The 27047-nt window shown below is 39.8% G+C and overlaps 1 protein-coding gene across 1 annotated transcript in view; it reads left to right on the forward strand.

Moving 5' to 3' along the window:
• Nucleotides 1–27047, forward strand: part of ntrk3b (neurotrophic tyrosine kinase, receptor, type 3b) — a 179209-nt gene that overhangs the window by 38129 nt on the left and 114033 nt on the right. The window contains exon 3 of the mRNA XM_042407707.1: nt 2267–2338. Within this exon, the coding sequence (XP_042263641.1) occupies nt 2267–2338 (72 nt within the window). The remainder of the gene's footprint in view (nt 1–2266; nt 2339–27047) is intronic.

The raw sequence follows: 27047 nt of genomic DNA on the forward strand, positions 1-27047 counted from the left end.
CCAAAGTCAGAGCTGGCCTCTCCCCTGATCCCCTTGATCCCTCATCAGGGAGGCCAAGTGCAATATCTCCACCACTAAATTAGCATTTTTCTCATTACCACCACCTCTCTCCTGCTGCCTTGTCTGGGGACACTGGCTCCTCCCGACTGGAGTCGAGCCTTCTCAGGGAAGGCTGTTACCTTGTATGACGTTACGTTATGGGGCTGTTAGCAGTGTGGAGGGATGATTGAGCCATAGTTGCTCTGGAATAGTTTACGTTACCTTATTTTATATTCTACTGTATTTGATTGTAATTATTAATTGTAATAATTCATAAAAAATAAACATTGACTTTTTAAATGTTATATGACAATACATTAATCTCCAGAGAAAGAAGCATGCTGCATTCACTATGTTTATTCTTATATCTGCACCTTTCTAGTCACAAGTGTGATATAATTACTGTTGCTTTTGTGCTGATAAATTCATTAGTTATCATTCAATACACAAACCTTTTCAGATTTAAGTCACAATAACATTATAGGAATAGTTCAGCATTTGGGGAAATACATTTATTTGCTTCCTTTCTAAGAGTGAAAGCCATGTCAATCTCATGTCAATCTCTGTTCAAAGCAAAACACAAAAAATCCTCAAGCCTCTTGTTGAATGTGTACATTAAAGAAATGTAAGAACAAGAATTTGTGGTTTTACAGGGAATTGCATGCAACTATTTCTTGGCAAAGGCTAATAAGTATACTTTCCAAAAGGTTGAACTATTCATTTAAGTAATGATTTATTTTTTGGTTAGAGTAAACTCAATCAAAAAAATGAACCTGAATTAATGTGATCAGTCTGATGTATCACTCTGCTAACATTTTGCTAAAGTCGACATAACTTCAGGTAGTTGCCTTTTAGCACTTACCGCATCTACCATTTTTAATTTTTAATAGGTGAATATTTTATTTTTTCCTACCACAAAACGATTTTTTCTAAAGATTAGAGAAGATAAATAGTGTAGTCTCTTGGATTTTTGAATGGAGTTCAAAAGCACCCTTCAGGTAAAATAAATGCTTTGATGAAGTGCTATTACCTTTCATTTGGCTCTTTGTGAGTTTTGGAAAACTTTACTTGCACAAAGACTACTCATTTAAATAAATGTGATTGGATCCAGGCTTTCCCAACTTTAACACAGAATTTTATATAGAGTTATCAAGCTCAACAGTCATCTGTTGTTGTGCTAATTTCCAGGCACTGAAATAATGGGGACATTTTTGTTAATTATTTTTCTGGGGAACTCCTTTGACGGTTTTCAAGGATCCCCCAAACCCTCTCAAGGACCCTTGGAAGTCCCAGAGTCCCACTTTTGGAACTTTTGGGTGATGAAACACCACATCCCAGTCAAACGCCACAGAGGTGTGATCAGACTTCTAGAAGGTAATTGGCACCAGCAGCTGGGTATAATCAGCACACTGTGTTATGAGGCGCTCACTGATGATGTCAATGACTTCTTTGGTGAGAGACATCTGTGATTACACGATTAGAAGTCATTACCATTGTAGCCTAGAACAGTGGTTCCCAAACTGGGGTGCTGGGAATTCCAGGACTCCTTGAGAGGAGTCCACGGGGTCCCCTGCAAAATGAGGATTAGTTTAATTTCACAGTTATTTCACTCGATACAAGTGAACACAATGAAGGGATGTGAAAGAATGCACGCCATAATCAGAGGTTTCACTCGCTTTAGAGTAAAGACGCACAAGTTCACAAATCTTTCATCAAATGGCGGTTCAAAGTGAATTTCTATTTCGAGCTGAGCTCCGGGGTGTATACATGCGGATTGAAGTTAAAGTTGGAATTAAAGTTGGAATTGGAAGAGACAAAGAACTATTCTGACTCGTTGCAGTGGATTACTGCAGCAGAAACAAAAAAATGTCTTGAAGTGTATCAGTACTGCATGGTTGTTTCCTTACTATGAGGCCACCATTTTGTGTATTTTAAACATGTTCATTTTTTGTTTCTGCCCACATGGTTAAACATTTTCTAACTGCCAGAGATTTAAAAAAAAGTTTGGAGATCAAGATGAGGAACAGAGGCACGAGCACAATGAAATGCACCAAAAATAAGAAGGGAAATATAAAAAATCTAAATGGCCTACATGCAGTTATATGATCATAACACTGTGCTACTATGTGAATGTGTTTGTATGTGCCCGTACCAGAGAGAAAAGACATGCCTTTGTTTTGGTGGTCTGTTCACAGTTTCATCTGTATTTTATCATTTGTCATTTCAGAACAATCATGAATTGCAACCTGAGGGTGATCCAGGCTCGAGCTTTCGCTCAGAACCAACACCTACGCTACATGTGAGTAAATATTCTATCTTTGACAACCGTGTTACCCATGCCTTCAAAAGATTTATTATGATCTGTAATACTTGACAGCTTGCAGTATATGGCTATAGATGAGTTAGTGTTGAGCAGAAGATGATGTCGTTGATAGAGAGTGGCTTCAGGAAAATTGTGGCGGTGCCATTACTGTCGCAACAGCCGCACATCTTAAATGAGACATCCATTATTTGCCTTGGATAATTGGATTCCTATCTGCCCCAGTTCTTTGTGCTTCAGAGCAACATGCCGAAGACGCAGTTCCATTTAGACTGCACTCGCCAAATGGACAATTTGTCCAGGAGGCCGAGCATCAGAGAGCTAGGCGAAGAGCAAAGTAATTTCTTTAACAAAGGCTGATGTGTCACCGTATGACAGCCTGTTATTCTCCAATTTTCTAGGAGTAAACACGGTGAGGAACACAGTCACAGTCTTTTACCTGAGCACACTGCCATTTGCAATTTCCAGTTGTCGGTTGAGAGGCATTTTGGTCTCTCTCTTCTCTGCAGATGACAGCTGTTAGGCTTGAATCTGTGCACTTTGCACTGTGTGTGTGTGTGTGTGTGTGTGAGAGAGAGAGATAGCAAGTAATAGCTCATAATGGCAATATTAAAGTAAATGCAGTGTTTGTCAACTGAGTCTTTTAGAGAGACAGAGACCATACTGACTACCAGATTTACTTTACTGTATGTTGTCTTACAGGTTGACTTTTTGTGAGCATAAGCATCTGAGTATGTGTGTGTTCCTTGGTGCACATTATGGCATGCATGTGTGTAAGTCTTTAAAAAAAAGGTGGTGTTGCTTGTCTCTTTTTCTAGTTAGGTGAATGGAAGAGCAAATCATACTCATGGAGATTTAATGAAAGCTCCAGAAGATGGATTTGCTAACACACGACTGAAAACAAATTAAAGATTGTAAAGTTCTCACGTTGTCCTCCATCTTACTGTACATAATTGCTGCGCAGTCATCAGGTGTTCAAAGTAGACTTTAAAAGGTCTAAAGCATGAAAAAAATATGAGAAAAGATCAGAGGTGGAGGTGATGACCCTTTTTTCCTTTTGTACTCATTGTAATGGTAAAGAAGAGTGTGATGTTCAGACCTTAAGTTAGCAATTAATATAAGGTGGTTAATAAAATTCTCTTTCCATTAAGTTTTAAATAAAATGTTACATAAATTGAGTTTCAGTGGATTTAGCCTCCACTGCATTTTCACTCCTCTAACATCAAGGCATTTGCATCGTAACCAGTGAAAGCCCCACCCCAGACAGCCAATGACAGGCCTCTATTGTGGTATCGTTAAGGCAGGTGGACGGTTGCTAGGTGACACCGAGGATGATGATGTCAAACAAGATTAATTATTATGCCTAAGCTTAGCCTCAGAAGACCGACCTCATTGATGTCTGTGTCAGACAGGTCTGCTCAAAGCCCACGCCATCAGACGCTGAACTGGTTGCTCTTTTGTGACGAGAATTGAAGCTATTCTCTTCATCACACATTCAGGTCAAAACAGGCTCAATCACACACAGTAAAGATATTATTAATCCCATGTGCTGTAAATGTGTTGACTGTAATTACAGTAACACCCTCCTTAATTACACTCTTTTCAATTAATATTCCTCTTCTCTGTGTTTTATGGCATGTATCGTGCATGTTTTCCTCTTGATCTATGACATTTTTTTGTGCAGCTCGCTACACTATCAAATATTGATACAAAGTAATGCCACAATAATTCAACCAAAACCGGGGAAAGCTTGTGCATTAACTATTCAGTGCAGCATTTTAGGTCTTTCCCCAAGTAAAAAACAGAATACTGTGTAAAACACACCACAGCAATGGCAGTCAGCCTAACAGATATCAAAACAAACAAACAAAAGTACAGCTTACAAGCTCTACCAGGCTGGATATGCTGACTAAAACATCTGCCTGGTTCATTAGAAATGAACTCAGCTATATTTAATATCCTTTTTTTAAAACCTTTGTTTACTTTCTTAAATACTCTTATCAAAGTATCAACGCTGTCATTATAAGGTGACCTCTAAGGGCCCGTTATATTTTATTTGAGCCCAAAATAAAACTAATTACAGTATACCATGGCCTGGGAGACTTAATTCTGTTCAGCAGGAGATTGGTGCATAAAGGAGGTGCAGAGATTAATGCAGCAGTTAGTGTGCTCCTTTAAAAACCCACTGTGCTGTTGATGTGTTCTAAATTAAGTTCACTGTCTTAACTCTCTGGAAAGACAATTCAGATGAGATCAGCTGATTGACATAAAGGTAAATATAAACTGTGTAAGGCAATACAAAGCTCCAGCATTAAATCTGTGTGAAATACACTCATGTCACAACTATTTGATCAACTCTCTGAATTAATGTGCTTGCAAGATGCAAACATTAAATCAACACAGTATTTACTTTTTAAACACCTAGCTGGTGCTTTTCTGCTGAACGATTAGTGTAAATAAGCAGCATTTCCAAGACCACAGGCACTACAACTACTACTACAAGTAAACTAAACATGACCCTAAAATGATATGATTGAGCAAGAACTAACAGTTCATCAGGGTAATAACCGTTTATCTATACATTATCGCCACTGTCAAATAGTTCCTAAGAAACTACTTGTGCCCAAATAAAACCACATTTGTAGACTCAAACCTGCATTGTTGTGCCATTAACAAACACAGCATTGATATATTACCACCCTATAAAGTTTACATGATGAACAAACAGTTGCCTATTTACACATCTAGCAGACACAGGGCAACACTGGCATTCATTTAGAGTCATGTTTGTGTCTGCTTGATGAATGTAAGTCCAATATTCAACCACTAACTCCTGAGAAAAACACCTGCCCCTTTAGCTAAATACTCTACTTTGGTCAAAGCTAGTTGCTAAAAGGGCAGGTAGCGTACAATGAGTTTATCAGAGCTGTTTCACTAAAAACAGCTGCCTACATATAGAAATGGCAGTGATTAGAGCTGTGGGACTGAATCAAAACAGTAAAGTTGGAGGTCAGTAAACAAAAGCAATGACGCTATAAGGCTCCATTGAGCTGCAAAAGTAGTGAGAATCCTCTGTGGGTTTGTCACGATGAGCAACACTCTCACTCTCATTGGCTTTATTTTCTAATAATTGTCTCCAGATACACCCCATTTCACAATGTAAAAAATGCAGACATACAATAAAATTAAAATATCTATACATTTTATATTAAGTAATATTACTGTCATATAACAATGTTCATACTGGATTTAAACTGTTTTCTTTTTCTGAGAAAGCTGTGTAATCAAAAGATTGTTGGCTCAATATGGTCATAAAAATGTGCTTGCTAACTTAACCCACAAGTGCAAATTATTGACTGGTATTTGCAACTAAGTTATGATATTGATATTATAATGGAAACTTTTCTCTAGTCAGGCAATTTAAAAACATCTCTGTGGGATATCTGTCTTAAAGAAGACACACTCATCAAGTGAACATATTACTGTGTTTGTCCCAGTGGCCCCAGTGCCTCAGCAGCAAATCCCTTCTCACCAATTGTTGTGGCTGGAGAAGAGGATGAAACAGCATACGTACAACCTCTGAAGTACCATAGTGGGACACTAAAGGAACAATCAGTAATATTTTGCAATGTCACCGCAGAAATTAACCATACTCAGCGCCGATGAGTACACATTTACATTACTGGCTGCTGAGATTTTAAGGCTTGTGAACAAGCAGTCCTGTACTTCATATTTCAACGCATGTCCAACACATCCACCCTTGTTCAAGTTTATTTGCAGGTGTGTGAAAGAATGTACAGCAACCAGACAGCAAGGGATATGGTTCCCCTGGCAGTTCCACATCTTAATTTCCCACCACAAAACAAATAAGAATGTTTCGGGTGACAGCACTTCTCATCTACAGCTTTGATTTTATTAGAGGGGTCAGGCTGTAGGATGAGACAAGTTTGCCAGTATTCAGTGTTGTTATTTTACACTGTTTTCCATTACATTTTACTAAAGAGCTCAATTTACTGATTGTTCATGCAGTAGATATTTTGTAATGTGACTCTACAGTATACAGAGCCATGTATAATTACCTTAAAGAATCAGTGAAGAACATTTATGTGTGTAGACAGACAATAAGGTCTGGGATTGGTTTTATTAAGATGACAGTATTACAGACAGTGTAAGTTCTGCCACTGAGCAAGTCAGTTATCAGTAACTATAAGTGAGGGTTGGACTGGATTCTCTTGTTGTGGCCTTGTTGCATCACTGCTCCTGTGGCCTGGGCCAGGTGAAGGGTTTAAGACATAATCAACTCATTTTAATGTAATTGAGTGGGTATAAGATCTAATTAATGTAGCTGTTTAATGTAGTTGTTTATCATTTCTTTCCCACCCTCTGTTTCTCCTTTACTTTCAGCACAGGTATATTGATATTGCTTGAGTGACATGACTTTATGACCTGACTTAACGACATGACTTTTTGATATGACTTTCTTTTTGGTGTGTGTTTCTGTATGTTGCATTTTCAGCTACACTGTATGACGAATGCTGTAGCTACACAGTTCTTCCCTGGTTTAGTCCAAGCAAAATAGAAATGAATCAGTAACAAAACAGAGTAGCTCTTACCCCAAAATTTCTCCCACTTATACCTTTAAAAAATCGCTTTCAGTAGTCGCTATGTTTCTGCAGATGTATCTCATTTTGCTGTAGTCATTGTGTCAGAAATTCGCTCTCTGTGACATCTGATCGGCAGTTGGAACATTTCACAAGAGCCCTTGTGAAATGTCTTTAGATAATAGTAATTGTATGAAAGCTTTAATCTCCCTCAGAAGGTTCTTACTGAGGTTACACACACACATACACAGAGTCGTGTTTCCATCACTTCAGAGGACATTATATTGACTTACATTCATTTTCTAGAAGCGTTTATCATTTCTTCAATGAAACCACGCCCACTTCTGTATGACGAAAGCCTTGAACGACAGAGGCCTGGACGGCTGCGTTCCCATGGAAACCGTGCTCATGCACAAATGTATAGTATTACTTTCACGTTTCTTACAGGGAACCATGTACAAAAACAAACTGATAAGTTATTTCCATCACATCAGGATAAAAAATAATAAAGTAGAAAAACTTTATTGTCTATTCAAGAGGCAATTTTTAATGCAAATCTTTCTTCAGCCTTCTCTGTCCAGCTTGTTTTCAGTCAGTCTGGTTGCAGAGGCCCAGCGCAGCCCTGGGGGACAACACTTGCTGCACAATGTTTGGTAGAAGTCTTTCTTCATTTCTAAAATGTTGAGTTTTTGGGAGGCCTTTTCTTGTGCAGCAGAATCAGAATCCTGAAAATACAAAACTTGCAAAATGTTTTGAGAAAATATAGCAAAGTAGTGATGATGATCTGAGAAAAACAACAAGTCAATGACCATAACATTAACTTGGAATGACTTGAAAGTAGATTTCAGAACAACCTGGCATAGTGCATTAGGATTTTGTGACAACACATCCATAAACAGTAATCATGGATTTGATGGACTTGGACAAGTGAACTATCAATATATTGCATGTATCATATAAAAATTTTAATCAATGAAAGATTGAAGATCTTTAGTGGGGGACACCCTTTATGGAAACAGCAGATGTGGTAGAAATAGTCATCTATTCCTATAAAAGGTACAAGATGGGTGCATAGTTTGTGTGAATAGTTTAAACCCCCCAGCCTGTCTTTATCAAAGACAATTACTTTGACAGCCTTGGAAAACCTGTACTTCATGAGTGGTAAGATTGACACATACTGTTTCAGTTGCTGTCATGCCAATAAGTTAACATAACTAAAGGCCTTTGAACTGACTGCATTCCACAGTTACGAAATACCATGTGGTCTGATAAATATTAAATTCATTATTCAGTGTCCCATATCGCTGTTTTCCAAGCTACACATAATACAGCCTCCATGTTTAACTCAAACTAGTCCTTCAGAATTAACATTTCCCATTACTAAACACCAGATAGCCACTGAAAATACAGTTAGGAAATAGCACAATATCTAGCTAATTCTTGTCACATTTGTGGTCTGATAAACAGTAAATTCATCTGCAGGACCTGCGTGAGCGCGGTTTCCATGGGAACGCAGCCGTCAAGGCTTCCGTTATATGGAGGTGGGCGTAGTTTCATCTAAACTGGGCTGGAAAACAATAGACGTTTCCTGGAGACTTATCTTAACCTTAACCATAACCACCACATGCCTAACCCTAACCTTTACCCTAAACTTAACATAACCCTAAACTAACCTTAACTTTAAACAAGTCTTCACCCTAAAATTAATGATTTACGTTAAGGGGACTAGCTTTTTGACACCATATGGGAGACGAGTCCCCACAACATGACTGTGTAAACAGATTTACATCCCCACAACATGGGGAATACCTGGACCACACACACACAAACACACATACACACACACACTGGTTCCACTGAAGGTTCTGTGTTGTGTCTCTTATGTTATGCATTCATACAGTTATCAAACTGCAGGGCATCATCTCTTCGCACTGCTTCGGAGATTTATTTTACAGGAATTAAGTGTATTATCTCAGCATGGTAATGGGACTGAACTGGGTTAGCTATTGTTTATTGCTCATTGTAGCCTGATCCATTTCAGTCTTACCTGCGCTTGCACAGTCACAAGTGCCTGAGGAAGTAATGATATGACCTTGCTTTGCTTGGTCAGGCAGGCAGAGGAGGCACACTGTTAAAAAATCGTCACACAATGCAGGATTTGCCCCTTTTCGTAACCTGACCTGCTTCACTGGGAGTCATGGCATGCTTGTGGCTTGGACGTTAAAGGAATAATTTGACATTTTATGAAGTGTCCTTATTTGCTTTCTTGCTGAGAGTTAGAGTTAGCTTAGCTTAGCATTAAGAGTGGAGGCAGGGAGAACCTGCTAGACTGGCTCTGTCCAAACATAACAAAATCCACGTACCAGCATCTCTAAAGCTGTTATATCTAATTTGTTTAATTTGTTAAAAAATTAAATGTAAAAATGACAAACTGTGGTTTTACTGCTGGAACTATTTCTTGGCAAGGTGCAGTGACTTTCTGGAGTCTTGTCTCACACTTTTCCAACCCCTCTTAAAAACCACAACTTGACATCTTTTAGAAAAGTTTTTTAAAAACAAATTATAAAAACACGATATCACATGTTAATTCATGAGCATTAGAGTTGCTTGTAGGCATATTTTATTTACTTTTGAACAGAGTCAGGCTAGCTATTTTTCCCTGCTCGTTATCCTTAGCTAACTGTTGTCCTTGCTGTATCTTCATATTTAGCATCCAGACAGAGAGGTGTATTGACGTTTTCATGAAGAGAGTATTTCTCAAATATATAACTATTCCTTTTAGATTTGTTAATGACTTCCAACATGAGGCGAGGTGACTTGTATCAGTGATTAACACTGAAAGACAACAGCCAACTGATGGCTAGGTGATGACCTGTCAGAGTAATTTCAACTTCACTTCCTGTTCTGCTGCTCCCTTTGATCCCTCCATGTGTCTGGGTGTGAATACCCAGTGTTCATGCTTTGCCTCTATGACACTCACCTCACACACATTTATCCTGCACACAAAGCACTGGTGGAAATGAAGTCTATCAACAAAGGCGCCACTACAAGGTCTTGGGCTTTCAACTCATTTCTGCCACTGCTGGGTCCAGTTTTCTATTTGATGCTGCTAGTCGGCCGGGGCGTCGTGCCTCGTGCTTGTCCCCGCCTGTGTCAAATTAAAGGTCAGCGTCTGGATGGTGAGGCAACTCTTCTCTTTATTCCAGTGCAGCCAAGGGAGAGGCCCAATAAATCTGGAGGGAACGTTGTCACTGGGGAGTCGGAAAGGTCACTCCCCACAGGGAGAGGGAAGTGGAGAGACTCTCTCTCATTAAATCTTCCTGGCTACGTTTTTTTTTTCTTTCTTTTTTTATTCCTAAATGTCACTTTCATACTCGGGTCAGCTGGCCGGCTAGCCTGAGACCACCTTTAATTAGAAGTCTGATTATTCACTGTTTACCTAGTCAAGGTTTTTAAATTCCCTGCTTTCCTGTCAGCATTCCTTTAAAATAGACTTCCTTTTCTTCCTCCTCGACTGTGTCTTTTTGAAAGAGTTACTCCTGCAGTCTTGAGGTAGCCTATTCACTTCAGGCGGTGGCTGACTGGGAGATGAAACAGTTACCCAGATGACACCTGTAGTCTCGGTACTGTTCCGCCTGGTGCTTCCACAGGCACATAAAAATAGAATCTCCGAGGTGTAAATGAATGCTAAACCCTGATATACTGTCTGTGTCAAGCATCTCACATGCACATTCAAGGCAGTTAGCTGATGGTCTTACCCAGAGAAAGCAGGTAGGGTCCAGTGTAATGCTTGAGGTCATCTTAACCAAACACAGCTGTCTTGACTCATCAGCTGAACTTGTGACCTTTTTCTATGAGACAAGTTCTGCAGTCATAATGCTACTCTGACTAATGTAGACAGGTGAATTGTCAAATGTGCATCAAATATTTCTCTTTAGCTGGAAAAACTAGTTTACCTAGATTACCAAAATTGAGGTGGTTAGAAAAGTCAGCTGTAGCTAGTCTGGAAAATTGCCATTTTGAAACCCAGACAAGCTGGAGAGATTGATGAGGAAGTAATTAGACAGATTTTATCTTAACCTACGCAAGTCGTTCATTAGAGAGTTGTACTGAGGAGTCTGAATATGAAGCAGAGAAATAGCACCCATGTTGAGCATTTATCTGTTTTGGAAAAAATAAATGACTTCTTTGGTTAAAAATAAAATTGTGACAGCTTTAGAACCTTTATTAAAAAGTAATGTACCTGCTATTACTGGAGCTGTTTCAATCTGTCACTCGGTGTCTTGGAGTGTTTACTTTCATTTACAATGTTTGACTGTAGATTTGAACCAAAGCTGTGTTATGTGAGTTTATGATAAAACACCTTTTGGGGTACAGATGTAGAGTGAAATCCGAGTGATCTTTTTTGATAGACAGCACACATTAACATGTCTAATATTAACAGGTAATTACATTTCCCGAAATCCATCAGTGTGACAGAAATTCCTCTCATTTAAATGCATCTACGATTACTACTACTCTATTAAATATCTACTACTCTTCTCCCGAGGGGAAAATATTTCCATCTCTCTGTTTGGATTTCTGAAATTATAGCAGCTGTGTTTGCAAAGCTGTAATGGTGAATCCAGTTGTGTGGGCTACCTTAAATATTTGCTTCTGTGGGAGTCATTGCATGACTTCTGATCCCTTAAGAAACGCATAGCAGTTGTTTATTTCTCCTCATCCTGTCCTTTCCTAATTTAGCATTGCTCTGGAGGAGGAGTTCCTCCTACACTCAGGCTGTAGCCTTTAGAGACCAACACTGTTAATTCCAGTGAGCTTCCATTTTCATCAGATAATACGAATGCATTATTAAGTTGGGTGCACACTCTATATATAGTACAGGTGTTGGATGCACATAGTTGCATTGCTTTGCAGAATCCATCCTTGAATCAACAGTAATTCAGCTGAGATCACACGCTAACGGTTCATGCCCTCTGTGCTCTGTGTGGGCGCTTTCCGAGTGTTAAATTGGAAGTTGGCGTTGCTCTGCGGGTAAAGGTTGTGTGGACCTGATTCCCTCCCACAGGCCGGCCTGCCGATTTGCTCTGCCAGGGCTGAAGCCATGTGACTGCGGGAGATAGCTGATGGGGAGGTGAAGGGTACTTCAGGATCTCCCTCTAACATTAGATTCCGTAGTAGACCGCCCCCGCCATTTTTCAAAACCTCACCACCCACAATGCACCACATGAAATTACTCTTCAGTGTGGGAAACGGACCATGGGACATGCTATTGCTGCTACAGTAGGTGAACCTAACTGGTGTTTGATAATGCAGGCAGTTTGGCTCTCTGGTTGCCATTATGCAGCAGGGGTAATGGATTTTTCCAATATGGAAAAAAAGGACTTTTTGATGAAAAAAACAGCAACTCAACAACAGATTAGATGTGCCAGTTAAACAGGGCATATAGCAAGCCTTATTTCCCAGACGTGGAGGTTTGGGAGAGCAAACAAGCAGTTCAAATTGAATCAGCACATTCATAAATTCATACTGAGTTCAAATTTACATTCCGTCCTTATGCTTTGGTGCTTGGATGTGCGTGTGGCTAATCTCACTGTAAACACAAACACGGAGGCTTGCTACCCTCTGATAGTGGTGTCATGGAGCATGGTATCTGCTGGCTGTGTGGACTGCAGGGAGAAACGCTCTGCTGCTCACTGGCCGACTATCTGCCATGACTTGACCACTGGGACTCTCGTTGGTTGTGAATGGAGTGCATCAGTCAATGGTCTAGGGCTGTAGTGGTTGTATTTATCTATAGAATGAGCTCTGAGACCAGGCAGAGATTGTACACGGCTTAGATTGGTTGGTGTTCAGGGAGCACGGCTCAGAATACAACATATAGGCATGTGACTGGTGCTCTGTCAAAAAGGCTTGTCAGACATGCTTGTAAGGCGTGTCGGCATGCCCACCCTAATACATAAAGTTCAAATTATAGTTTTTGTGTCTGCATAGGCATAAAGTTTTGTCATGAAATTACTACTGTCTGTCCTGCAAGTCTGTATTGGAGCATATAAGGGCCTTTACCATGTGGGCGTGTTGTGTACGGAGTCTGTATGCTGCAGATAGATAATTAATTAATCACATTCATAGTATGACTTGATACGTGTTAGTCCGTCACTATCACTAGAAATTCTTAGATGCTACCGCTAGCCACAAAAAAGGCTGCTTTTTGCACACATGGTTCCTTCCTGTTTCCTTTGAATTTAGACTTTGGCACAATGAATTGCAGCATTTGTTCCAGAGACAAGAACATTTTTGTATTGTATTGTGGTTGTATTCTACTCCCAAATTAAGACTTTACTTTTTTTTTGCTTTTTTGACAAGAAATTGTCCAATAACGACTGTAAGAGATACATGAATTTTATACTCAAATACACCCTACACAAACACAACATGCTCACAGCTCACACATGGTGATTGTATGCTGTCTACCCAGAATTAACTAAACAAGTGGCTTTTAAAGTTGAACATTTAGCAAAACGAAAAGACCCTGATGTTTTTCTCAGTAGTTGGCTGAATGTACCTTTTCTTGTAACACAATAAGAATTGTACTTGACAGGTGCAGAAAAGAGAACTTCAATGAGATGATCATTTTGCTCTCTATAGGATGTCTACATAGGCCGTTTGCCATAAGATGTTAATGGATAATTTTGTGTTTTAACAACTAGATCTTATTTTGGTTGAACTGGCAATCCTTTCTATTGGTTATGACAATGCTGTGTTTACCAAATTAATTGCTCTTGAGATTGAGATCTGGGAATACAACATTGCTAAAATTAAATATGAAGGCACAAAAAACACAAGTGTTGAGGCAATAAGACAAGTTGTATGTTTGCCAACAGTTAAACTATATAATTTATTTTATTCTGAGGTAAAAAAGAAAGTGAGCAAACATTTAATGTCACTAATATTCTCTCTTGGAAAAGTTTGCAGACCTATGCACAGCTACAGCTTAAAGTAGGTCAATGTTGAACCAAAAGGTCTGTCAGTAAACTGCGATGGATATTGACAACCAACAGTTTTTGTGATAATTTTACCATTCACCTTTGATTTCTCTTCTGAATAGGTATGGATAACCAGGGGCTTTGTTTAAAGCTGGTAAGACCACTTGTGTTTCTTGCCCTTTTCAGAAATCAGCAACTACTCCGGTGTGTACTGTGTTACTCATTACCAAGTGGACTGATGTCCAAACCTTTGAAAATAAGGTCTAAGTTACAGGAAACTGGACTCCTTTATTGCCGTGGGTTTGTTCTAGGGGTCTTTCTACCTCGTTTTAGTTAAAATTCACTTAATGCATTTTTAAGGCTAATTTACTAGATGGAAGTAAACTGCCAGTGTGTGTTTGAATGTGTGTGTTTTTCAGTGTTGCTTTATAGTCTTAATTACTTTTCTAGCTTCACTCAGTCAATGTCCTGACAAATTGATGTGGGAGTGATGTATGGCTATGAAATGCAAGGGTATATTTTGCATGAACATTGTACAGCAATGCATTGCTCATGAAGCGCTATCCTCTAATGACAGATTGTTATTTGACACAGAATCAAACTTTGATACAAGATTGCAGGACTGAGTTAATGAGAGAAAAGCACAGAGAGAAGAGATGTGATCAAAAGACACATAGAGAGACAGAGACTGGCTCAAACCAATCCTGAAAAGTGAATGAAAAAGAGAAGGGTGTGAAAGAAGACAGGAGACAGAGAGAGGGAGATTCAGAAATAGAAACTGTGAGACATAGGCTGCAGAAGATAATGACAGGGAGAGCGAGCAAGAGAAATTAGACATGAAAGCACTACTAAGGGAGAAGGAGGCCTTCACCTCAAGGCCCATTCCGAGAGACAGAGAGTAGCTGGGCTGTGCGGGCGATCTTTACATCCATAATCACAGCAGTCTAACAGAGCCTAATGCTTTATGACGGCTGTGCTGGTCCTGAGATGGCGGTGGGTTGTTGTGGGTCGTGGTGAGCCACAGGAATAATGGCTTCAGTTAATCTGCAGTGCAGGACATTCAGTCTCAAGGGACGCCATGTCAACTGGCGTGACTGGATCGATAGCGTCTGTAACACTGAGCCTTCTCCCACCGCCTCAAGTTCAAACCTCCCACCAACAGTTCACTGCATCCTCACCTTGCTGCCTTCGCTTTCTTGACGTCGCTTTTGATCTCTTGAGTGTTGAAGAACCAAAGGGGGAAAAAAATGATCGAGACAACATTTTCTTTACCTGGGCTGACAGAGCACCTAAAAATAGCTGCTTTCATCTCACTGAAGGATTGGTTTTAGGCAGTGTGCAAAAGCTTGTCTGCGGTGCTCTGTCCTCTTAGCCAAGATGCCGGAGTGCTTTCAAGTTGCGGTGCAGGGGTCGAACATGCAGTGTCATCATGCTCCACTCTCTCAGTGTTAGCTAGCTGTGTGTCTGTCAGTGCCTGGTACTAAAAGCTGGAGCAGCAGCAGCAGCACTAGCAGCTTTTCTCTGAGGCAGCCAAATCCCGTAGGCCAGATGAGGTTCTCTGATTCCTGAGGCAGCACTTTTCCCCGGCATCCTTCCCCTCCGCTCACTTCCATCTTCCTCCCTCCTCTCCCCTCCTCCCTCATCGCTCGCCACTCACTCTGCAACCTGTGTGCTGACAGACAGTTGTCTGGTTGAGACCTGACATTCGGCGTACACAAAGCCAAGCCCTCCGACACAGATGCTGTCAATCAAACAACACTGGCAAGAAACCCTCAGATGTGTTTGGACAATGGGATGAGGATTTCAGCCGTGCAGATTGCTATTTACTGTGCCACAGGGGGGAAAGGATCGGGCCTTTTCTCCCCAGCCCTGTGGCTCTGCCGCCTGGCCTCTGGATGGAGCCTCCGGCCTCTCGTGCACCAATGCTGTGTGGTGCCGTGTGAGTGTGGCAGTGGGCTGATTTCCCTGTGACAGAGACAGATAGAGGAGACTGATTATGATAATGTGAAAAAGGAAATAAGGTTTTTTCCCATCTGTATATCCAGGGAGGCTGATAAGATGGCTGTTTGGAGCAGTGAAGTTACAGTCTGTTTACATCGTCACACTACTCTGTTTAAGAAGATTCACAGAGTCACAGATTTCAGCTTTAATAATGCAATGTGCAAAAAATAATTTGTTCTCAATAGAGCTGAAATAATCTATTGTTCAGTCAATGACAGAAAATTCATTTGCAACTATTTTTTATAATCAATTGATCCTTTAAGGGATTTATTTCTAGCAAAATGCAACTTCATTTGTTGCTTATGTGATAGTAAATTTAATATATTTGGATTTTAGACTTTTAGTGAAACAAAACAATTTGAAGATGGCACCTTGGGCTTTAGGAACTTGGAACAGGCATTTTTCACTATTTTCAGACATTTTATAGACCAAATAATTGATTGATAAAGAAGATGATTGGCAGATTAATCAATAATGGAAATAATTGATAGCTGCAGCCCTAGTTCCCAAAAATAATCATGATTACTAATTTGAATTTCAGAATTACAGTTTTTGCCATACAGTAATGATCTTATTGTTTAACATGCCATACCAAAAGATGTTTTTGCAAATTGTTCATAGTTGATTAATAGTAGTGTGAGTGTCCTCAAAGCCAGCAGAGCGTGTATGGATTATTGAGAACCCACATCACACAGTTTTACAGTCTAGATGGCTATTGATCTTCAAACTAGCTTGTACATTTGAGAGAAAAAAACCTGCATTTGAGCCTCATATCCCAGGCACAGAGATGAGACAGCTCAAGTGAGTGATAATTTTCAGAGGTGCTAACTCCCTGCCTCTCTCCAAATGTCTAAAAGACTCTGAAGTGATGTTAGCAATCACAGCTTAAGACTCACTGAACCCTTTGATAATCAGTAGAGCCCTCTCTCATAAATGTCACCATGAGTGCTGCACACACACACACACACACACACACACACACACACACACACACACACACACACACACACACACACACTGTGCTGTCATTATCATTGTCCACATCATTGTTTTTTAATTTCCATTTCCTTTACTTTTGTGTTCTGTTTTTTTATTTTTATTTCTTTAAAAGTAGGGATGAAGGGAGAGAGAGATGGGGGCAACATGCAACAAAAGCCCACTGTCAGATTCAAACTGCAGACGTTGCAGTTAAGTGGCATGCATCTTAACCAGTAGGCTACCAGAGCATGCCTAAATACACAATCTTAAAAAAAAAAAAAAGAAGATGTGAGTGAAAGCAGATTTGCTACAATTCAATTTGGCCATGATCAGAATTTTTATTCCATATACTGAATCAGAAATGCTTTGAAAAAAACAAATAGCACTAAACATGGTCAATGATGACCTGTATAACTTTTTAGCTAGTCCCTAAGGAGGATGAAATTTTCACTAAAATGCTGTTGACTGCGTATTGTTTACCTCAGTTCTTGAGTCAATGTCATATTTGGTATTTTCCGTAACTCTGTATGGAAACATCAAATGGTTTCAGTAACCAGGAGGAGTGGGGCCCATTTGGATTAACATTAGCATTATCTGCTACTGCTAGTGTGACTAAGCCTTGCATTGTGTTAGCCTTGTGTTGACTGCTACTCTCTGTAACTTAACTCGCACTGCACAAATTGTCTTCTTAAATGAGTAGCAAGGTTTGAGGTGCCATCGGCATATTTTATGATATAATTTCATGTTTTGAAGAGTGTTAACACAATATAAAAGTTTCAGGCATTGCTGTGCACAGTAGTCCTGACATTTTTTCAGTGTGGATTGTGGATATTGTGGATGGCTTGAAGCAGGTAGGTGATTGGGGAATGTAGCAAGCTAGCAGGAAGGGGCACACTGACACACACTAGAGGTGGAAGTTATAACCATTTTACTGATTGATTAGAATAATTCTGTTCAGTTCAAATATTCTTAGTCACTGACTATGAAGATTTTTTTTTTCTAAGCTATGCAGTCATATCATGATTCAAACGCACTTCAGTATGTGGTCATGTCATCCTAATAAGTTCAGCCAGGCCTATACAAGCACTGTTTATAAGGTAAATAGCATAGCAGCCTTTTATTAGCTACACAGTTATCACTTCATGATAGTTTCTGTGACCTTTGTGGCTCTTTAATTATCTTTTAACCAGGCAGTACCATACTGTGTATCAGGGCTGAGCTGCTGACAAAAGTGCTCTCAGTCTCCAGCGAGGGGAGCTCCACTGCTAAAAGCTAATGATTTGGTCATCAACTATAGCGATTCAGTATAGTCAGGTCAGTTGGAAGATTTAGTGTCAAAGGGGTCCTATTATGCTTTTCAGTCATGGCCAATATGTCAAACAATGAGGGAAATGTATGTAGAAATAATCCCTGTGAGCAAAAAGGACTGGTTTCAGGCTGCTCTGAACACTCAGTTTCAAACGTTTTTTTTACTTTCTGCCCAACGTCGGCTCGTGAGGGATTTCTTTATATGTTCATCTGCTCCACGCATAGTGCGCAAGTTCACTTCTCCGCTCCGCTAACAATATGGTATTTTTTAATTGTATTGGGGGTAGTCACACCTGAGTCGAACTGGCATTCTGTGAGTGTTTTTCCATTACATAGGAAGCAAAGTAAAATAAGTAGTTTTACCTGTTGGAGGTGTGCTGGTCATCTGCAGCTGCTTGTACTATTCCTCCCTGCATTATTTCTAACTGATCCACTGAACAAATAGCTCCAAATATCTCCATATCTTGTTATTTCGACTGTTTTTTAGCACCGCTAATGAAGCTCTGCTGATTCAGTGAGCAACACATTCCACTTCCTGTAAATTCTTCACAGAAAAAGTCTGCTGTTATTTTAGTCATTTAAAAGTTTTTAATTTGAAGCAGTAAAACAGGAAGTGTTGGGTTTTCATCGGTGGTAACTTAACTCAATTCTGATACAGCTGCCCCTCGATAGGCTTCCTGAAAGCTTACTGATCAGAACAGAGTGGACTCATTGGGAGGGGGCTTAAAGAGACAGGAGCTAAAACTAAAACTGACTAAGACAGGCTATACTAGGGGGCTGCATAAAGGGCCTTTATAAGATAAATAAATAAGGAGTTTTTTGAACTGTGAATCATGCAAAGCTACTCTAGTGGAGTCCAAATATAAAAATATAGAGCTGGAAATGAACATAATAGCTCCTCTTTAAAGATTTGTTTGTGCTGAACACATCTGACACACATACGCTAGAGGCACGAGTGCAGAGAGAGACTTATTTGCAAAGATACGTTTCTGACAGCTGTATCCATTTTTTTCTGAATTTCATGCAAACATTGGTGCATATCTGTGGCTGTGTATCAATGAAGCTGAAACTCTGATTCTTGTATTGCTTTTCAGTGCTAAACCTTTACATCTACCATTTATCTATCTATTTTTGAACCGCTCTGAGTTTCACTGGATGATACTGATTTGTTATTAATGCATATGTGCATACATTTAACAGTTTTTTTGTTGTTGTGAGTACTTCTTGTGAAAATATAAATAAAGTCATTCAGGACTTGAGTGTGAGGATCAGCCCACTGCACCTCTTTTGACAAACTGCTCCATCTTTGTTCAGCTTTTTATATTAGACCAAGTTTTCCAGGTGCAGATTTAATGCAAACCATTCGGCTTTGGCTGTAATTAAATCTGTTCTGCTAATGATCCAATTAAATCTGAAGAAGTTAAAGAAAGGCTATGGCACTTTAATTAAGTCATGTCAGTGGAGAGTAAAACATTGGCATTGCCCTGCCTGGCTTCACAGTTGGCTTACTGGCTAACTCAGACTGGAGAGGATTGCTCTGGCCTCTGGTTTGAATGGTGTTCCTGTGTGATAATACACACCAGCTTCACACTTCCTCCTGCACAGCTTGAGGCCACTCACTTCCATGCTCTTTCCACTAATCCTATAGATGCTCAACAAATTCATTCTTTTTTTTTTACTGTCTTCTGTTTGACACCATGAAGGCTCTGATACGGCTTACGCTACACCCCAAGAAAAAAAAAGAACCAAAACAAAAACAATAACACAGTATGATATAAATGGAATAACTATAAGGCCACTGTAGGGGAACATATCTGGTGGAGTTGAAAGGCATTAGATATTGAACGGTCCTTTTCTCCTAATTGGCCTGATTATTTCCTCAATTAATTGACCCCAGAGGGGAGGAGGTACCAATGTGGTCTTGACCTGCCTGTTTGAAACATCTATTAACTGCTTTTATTGAAGGAAAATAACAGAAACGGACGTTATGGATTTAAGTGTGGTTTTGCACCAAACTCACAATACTTGGCTTCTGAAGTCAACTAAGGCATTGATTCTACATTTGTTCAAACAAAATTTTGTAGTTTTTTGTGAATATGATCAACAAAATTTCAGATATTTTTCAAAATCAGTTTCTATTTCTGTTGTTATCCCTGTGTGGTCCCTTTTTCTCCCTCCCCTTTCTCTTTTTCTTCCTCTTCATTGAAAAACCCATTAGTAATCTCATAGTCATCAGTGAGGTTATTGCATTTAGTGGCACAGAAACTCAACTTAGCCAAGATGCACAAAATTATGCCTAATAAGGTATTTGGCAGAGTGCTAGCCAATGACCTAGGGGCTGCTCGGAGGCCGTGCTGTCTGAGCTGTCTTCAGCGGGCCTAGTTCTGCATGGCCCCTGGCCGTCTGTCTCCAGTGGGGTGATGGGAATTAAGATCTGGCAGCCCCGGCTGGGTCAAGGTGGCTTCCTGCTGTCTGAGACTCGCAGGGATACCCGGCTCAATGCCAGCCACGTCACCCCTGCCAGTTTAACGGTACCATCTGCCCTTGCTCCTCCTTCCGCTCAGCCAGCCTCGTCAAAACAAGTCAAGATGGCAGCCCCAGGTGGCTGTGTATGACAGCTACGGCAGAGGGGATGCTGGGAGTTGCTGAGAGCTGCTGTGCGGTAGTGGCAATCATCCAGGCAGGCACAGACTGGTGTTATACCATATAACCACCTCAACACCTTCTCAGCTGCGAGACAGCAATGTAGCAACCTGCTGCCCCCTCCACCAGACAGATCCCTGGTTGGGGATTACAACTTAGCTTTGGATCAGCTCAAAGGGCTGGCAGACTGCCTGCACTCTGCAACATGGGGGTAGCCACAGTTTGATTTCTAAGCTGCTGTTTGTTACTATGTTTCTGTTTCCTGGCGTTTAAATTATTAAGTTCTGGAAAAACTTCAATGATCTCTGGTCTTGAACCAGCAGATCTCAAACTGGCAAGTAGAAACCTTCAAGCCATCATGAGATAACTCTGGGGATGTTGTGATATTGTGAACCAGACGATATATAGAAAATGTGTAAAAATGCATCCATGTAAATATTTATTTGTGGCACATCATTTAGAATTTATTCTTCAATATATTCTCAAAGTAATTTTTAAACTGGTTAATATTCTATATGTTGCTCTCATAGCTGTTAAATAGTTTAATTGTCCCCATGGAACATACAGTATTTAATAGGGAGCATGCTAAACATTTACCACATTCTTAATTTTAAGGCTCACAGCTGGCTCCAGTTAGGTGATTGATTTACTAAGATGTTGCATTCAAATTACATTAAATGTAATTGTCTGGAGTGAGAATAGAATAATGGTGGTGTTAATTAATTAACACTGTGTGTTTGGACCAGTTTGACCATTGTGAGCCACTGCATCAGACAAATACAATTAAGAAGAGGTAAATTAAATATGTAATTTATTATATAAGTAATATTTAATGTGAATTAAATAGGCAATATAATCCATGATAGGTCATTAATACACCTGTTTGCTTTCATTACCTGAACAGGTGGAAATCAATGTGCCTTTTACTACACAAAGTGAGACTGATACACTTTCATTATGACCTGGCACAAGATTCATTATGCATGGTACAGTATTGCTCATATTTCACAATTGCATGCACTAAATATTAATAATGTTTGTATGTTTTGTCTGAGACCTGTACCTGTTTAATAATGAAATAAAGTAATGAGAACATTATATTTTTCTTTGTGAGGTAAAATTCTATTAAATGACAGACAGCGTGTTCATGCAGAAATTTACCCTTGTGTCATCTAAGTATTGAAAGAGAAATGAATCAGTTACACTGCTGTAAGTTTTTCTTTCAGTATCACAGTAGATTTTTACCCAGAATTTCTTCTTGTTGCTTAAAGCAACAGAGTTTTGGCATATTTATTTTGCTATTGCAGTGATATGAGCACTGAAAGTAAGAAACTGCCTCCGTATTTACACCGGAAAATCTTAATTATCATCCTGTTGTAAAAGATTAAATGAATTTAAATAAAATGAAAGGTTATGTATTTATTCATACATATTATGAGCACTGCAGTTCCAAATCTTCACCAAACAATAAGTGACCATCACTTAATTTGAAGAGAGAAGTGCAGTTGGTTGTGCAACTTGCTTCCTAATGACCATATTTGTGGATATTTATGTTTATTACATTTTCACTATTCAGTTTGCCATTTCATGCCTGATCTTCTTCATATTGCACTTTGTCCTCAGTGTGCTTTCTCAGACATTTGCAGAAGGGAGAGACGAGCAACTTCTTGACATAAAATAGTAGAGAATTCAAAGTGGTTGCCAAAGTCATGAAGAAACAAACTGTACTTGTAGCTTGTGAAATAATTGTGTTAATATTGAATTGTCAGGTTTGTAACTTCCAGTCACAATAGTAGTAAAATAGTTCAAAAGCATAATGAAAAAATAACCTTATTCATTTGATAGTTTGCAGTTTTAGTCTGCACAAAGGAGGGTGTGTAGTTGACAGCTTCAGGTGTGAGATAAAAAGGTTGAACTGCTGCCGTAAATGCTAAATTTCCTCACAGGTGATGTCATCATTGTCTACTCTTTTCATCTCACATCCCTCCGTTTTTCACCCTTCTTTGCTCCTGTTGAGCTCAGGTGGAGTTTAAACCCTGCACACCTGAGTCAATGTGATTAGCTCTACTTCCCGTCTTCTATAAACCATCACTCATTACTGGGAACGCTGAGGAGACGCCACTTGGCCAAAGCCGTCCTGATGTGTGATGCATGGCAAGGTGATGGTGTTATTGTTACAGGAGTGCAGTGTGATGAAAGGATAAATGGATCCTCCAGGCTAATGGAGGGAGGCGGCCCAACCTGCAGCCTACTGAGTGGAGCCAGCTGTAACCGCACTGGGAGGAATCTCTCCGGCTGGGCGGCAGAGCTGTTTTTCATGTTCAGAATGTTGCTGTGCTCATTTCTGCCACCGAGAGTGGGAATGATTTGGATGTCACCTGCTAGGGTTATGTTTCTGAAACACGAGGTCCATCCACCTGAATTTATCATTGTCATTCAGCTCACAGCCTCTGTGCCTCGCTCCCTCTGCAGAGAGGCTGCCGGCTGTGCAGATGTTAGACATGACAACACGCGATGAGCTGACAAACAGCTGCTGTTCACCAAACCTCTACTTACATTAGATTTTAATTTTTTTTAAAAATCTGTTCTTATTATGCTTTTATGAGCAATTCTCAGCATTACTGTGGGAGCTGGACAAGTAATTACTTTCAACTGACTGCCTCTGGAATATCATTCATTTTGATGCCATTCCTTGGTAAATTTTACAAAACACCTCCTGTTGGATTAATATGATTATTTCTTTTAAACAGAATTCCAGAAGTGCTGCCTCGCTTTAAATAACTTATAGTAGCTCATTTTCTCACAGTGGTTTAAATTAACACTACTGCTACCTACAGTACCTCCGCTTGTGACATTTCATTTAATTTTATCGGTCGTCCATCCCCTTAACCTCAGAGTCGAGCCTCCGAACCTGAGCTCTCCATATGTATCTTTGTGTTATGTGTATGCAGTTGCTGTCAAGCTGCAGGTGGCAGGCCATAACTTTAAGATAACAACACATTATGTGAAGATGCTTAGACAGTAAATCTTCATTCCCCAACACCCTTACCTGCATTTCCATAAATTTGCATCATTGTTGTGTTAGTAAGTGGGGCATTGGAAAGTTGAGTGTCCTTGAGGCCAGTGTTTTTGAGCTGTCAAGGAGAAACTGCTCTTTGGATTCAGTTCTTTTTTTCTTCTTTTTTTTAATGAAACAGGAAGGAGAGGAGACAGTCCTCATTTCATGCATCAGATTCTACTTGAAGGCGCTAAAACATACCCACTTGACACCCATGGGTCACTGTTTTCCTAGCTGTCTTGCTCTTGCATGTTATATGCAGTTAACAAGCTGTTCAAACATCATATACTGTAGGACGTGCGCACTGAGCAGATGCTTTTGAAAAACACAAATACGCCTTCTGGCATCACTATAGGACCAATCTAATATAGAAAGCCACTTGAGCCTGGAATAAATACAGCTATCTTGTGAAGAAATGCGCAATGCCCTTCATGACCCAAGCCTTTATAATAATGAGTAACATCTTATTTATCTGATGTCTGTCTGTCTAGCTGTGTCTCTGACTCTGAAATCAGTGTTTTGTTTCCCAGAACTGCTTCAACAAATTTAATTAAAAAACTCTGTATTTCAGTGTTTGCTGCAGTCGGTCTTCTGGTTTCCACAGTAACCGACACACACACGGGATCTTGAGATGCACACTGCGGGGCTAAGCTACACTACAGCCATAGAAGGAAAGCTTCTTTTGAAATTAATGAAAGCTTCTCCATTACTACAAAGTGCTGGCAGTATGCTACGCTGGTAATGTGCTACACTGGCATTACATTCCTGACCGAGCACATGCCTCAATAGTTGATGCATGCATTCATCTTTTAATAGTACATTAAAATAACTAGATAAAGTTGCTGTTGGTGTATTGATGATGTACACAAATCATAAAATGAACACAGGCTTTGATGTCCAATTTACAAAAGCTGACATATTTTTCAGCATGAAAGAACTGGATAATTTGTAAGCTAATGCTGTATATTAGTGCCTGGTTGTAACTTGTGGAGATTTGGAATATGCTCTCTAGCAGAAAAACATAGTTTGCACTCCTGGATACAGCAGTAATAGAAAGTAAGAGTACATTTAAGTACACTTTAAGTACTTGTACTTTATTAATAATATTTTTATTTTATGATACTTTCTTCTTCTACTTCACTACTTTTCAGAGGGAAATATTGTACATATTATCTATCATTACTAGTTTCTTTGCGGATTATTTTACATACAGTACAAAACATATGATGAACAAATAAAATACGATGCACTGTTAAACTCCTCAACAGTACATGAAGTAGTAAAAATTTGCTTCATTGCAACAAATATCCCTACTTACACATTAATGCAGTTATCAGAGACAGTAAAACCTAGTTTTCAGATGCAGTGTGGCTGTTTTGAGTGAAATAGCTCTAAAACCCCACTGTACACATCACTGCCCAGACACAAACAGCTAGTGAACATTGTTAAGCATTTAGTAGCTCAAGAGCCAGATTTTTCCCTCAGGAGTTAGTGGAAACAAAAACGGAGCTTTAAGGAGAGTAAATACAAGACATGCATACTGTTATTCAAGTGGACAGAGACACAACTCCAAATAAATGTTAATGTTGCTCATATCTGCTGGATGTGCAAATAAGCAATTGTTGGCTAACAAGTTCACCATATCAGCTTAAAATGTGATACTATGCCAGTAACTGTTCACAGCAGTTTCCATTATTCCCAAGTGGTCAAAAATTAGCAATTGCAGGTTTAAGTAAGTTTTGCTGATAAGACTTTACGTATGTAACATTTTAAAAGCGTGAATTTTAATCGTAATGGAGTAATTCCACAGTGCGGTGGATGAGACTGTATGTTCACAGACATCTGCAGATAGAAACAGATGAAAGAGCAGCTGGAAAAGAGGCAATAATTAACATGTACACCTGGGTGTCATGTTTCCATCACTGCTGATCGAAGCTGGAACCAATAAATTCCCGTGACTACTGCAGAGTCATTTGACCCGGGAATGAATGAAGGTTGTACCCTTTCCCACTGAAGATGAAAGCTGGATGTCAGTTGGTGTTAGTGGGTTTTTTGTCTAGTGTGAAAGGGGTTTGAGTAACCCGTAATGGCAAACAAAACTACAAAATTAGATTTCTCCAAGCCAGTCCTCTTGGGGAAGTGTATTAGTAGTTCAGCAACTCTGCAGTGAAAACTTGGGTTTCTTCAATAGTTCACCCTGCAGCTTCTGACAGCAGCACTGGAGTCCCCTGCTCCACATCTAGATGAAACACTTTGATTGCTCAGTCTTTCAGTGCTCAAAAGACTTGTGTCCATTTTCTTGCAGCTCCCAAGACTGCCGTCTATGTTATTGGTGGGGAGAAACAATCATTGTGGTGAAGACAGAAACAAAGGCTGGGCCTGTGGCTCAGTAGTAATGTTTTAATTAACTGAAACAATGTTTAATCCAGTCCTTGGGACAGTGGAAGTACAAATGGGCACAGCAGAAGCCCAATGTTGCACTCTGGTCTGTCTTTCTGCTCCAGGCAGCAGTGAATTTGGATGCAGGTCCGCCTCATATGAATGCCTCGATCACTTCTCAGAAACCTCTGCATTATGACTAGAAAGCACTCAGCTGGTCAGGCTCACAGCTAGGGATTTATGGAGTCCTGCTTTGGCGAAAGGTGCCAAAAACACACAGTCATTTTAAATTTATTCTCCTTGACTACCTTCAGTCTTTATTTTCTGGATGGAAATTACTGAACCCCATTACCAAAATTTCAGTAATTAGATCTACCTGTTCAGAGGCTGCAGCTTCATTATTACCTCTGTCTGAAGACATTGGAGAGTACTTTTCCATTATGGATGCTGACGTTTTAAAGTGTAGCAAACAAATACAAATATGGAATGTATTTACAAAAATCATGCTCTGTTGACTTGCCTGCTTGCCGGAAAAGCACTCTCTGAAAAACAAGGCTGGAAGAGAGGCTGAAAATGTTTCTTGCAGTCGTCTGAAGAAAAATACTCTCGGGTGTCTTTACTGGTGTTTTAATCAACTCTAACATTTTATCGATTTCAGCAAGAGGCATTTCATAAAGCAGTAGGCCAGAACAGGTTGGCAGTGTGTACCTTCAGCTGAACAAGCATCAGACTTT

This window comes from Thunnus maccoyii, chromosome 1 (genome assembly GCF_910596095.1).
Source record: "Thunnus maccoyii chromosome 1, fThuMac1.1, whole genome shotgun sequence".
Lineage (NCBI taxonomy): Eukaryota > Metazoa > Chordata > Actinopteri > Scombriformes > Scombridae > Thunnus > Thunnus maccoyii.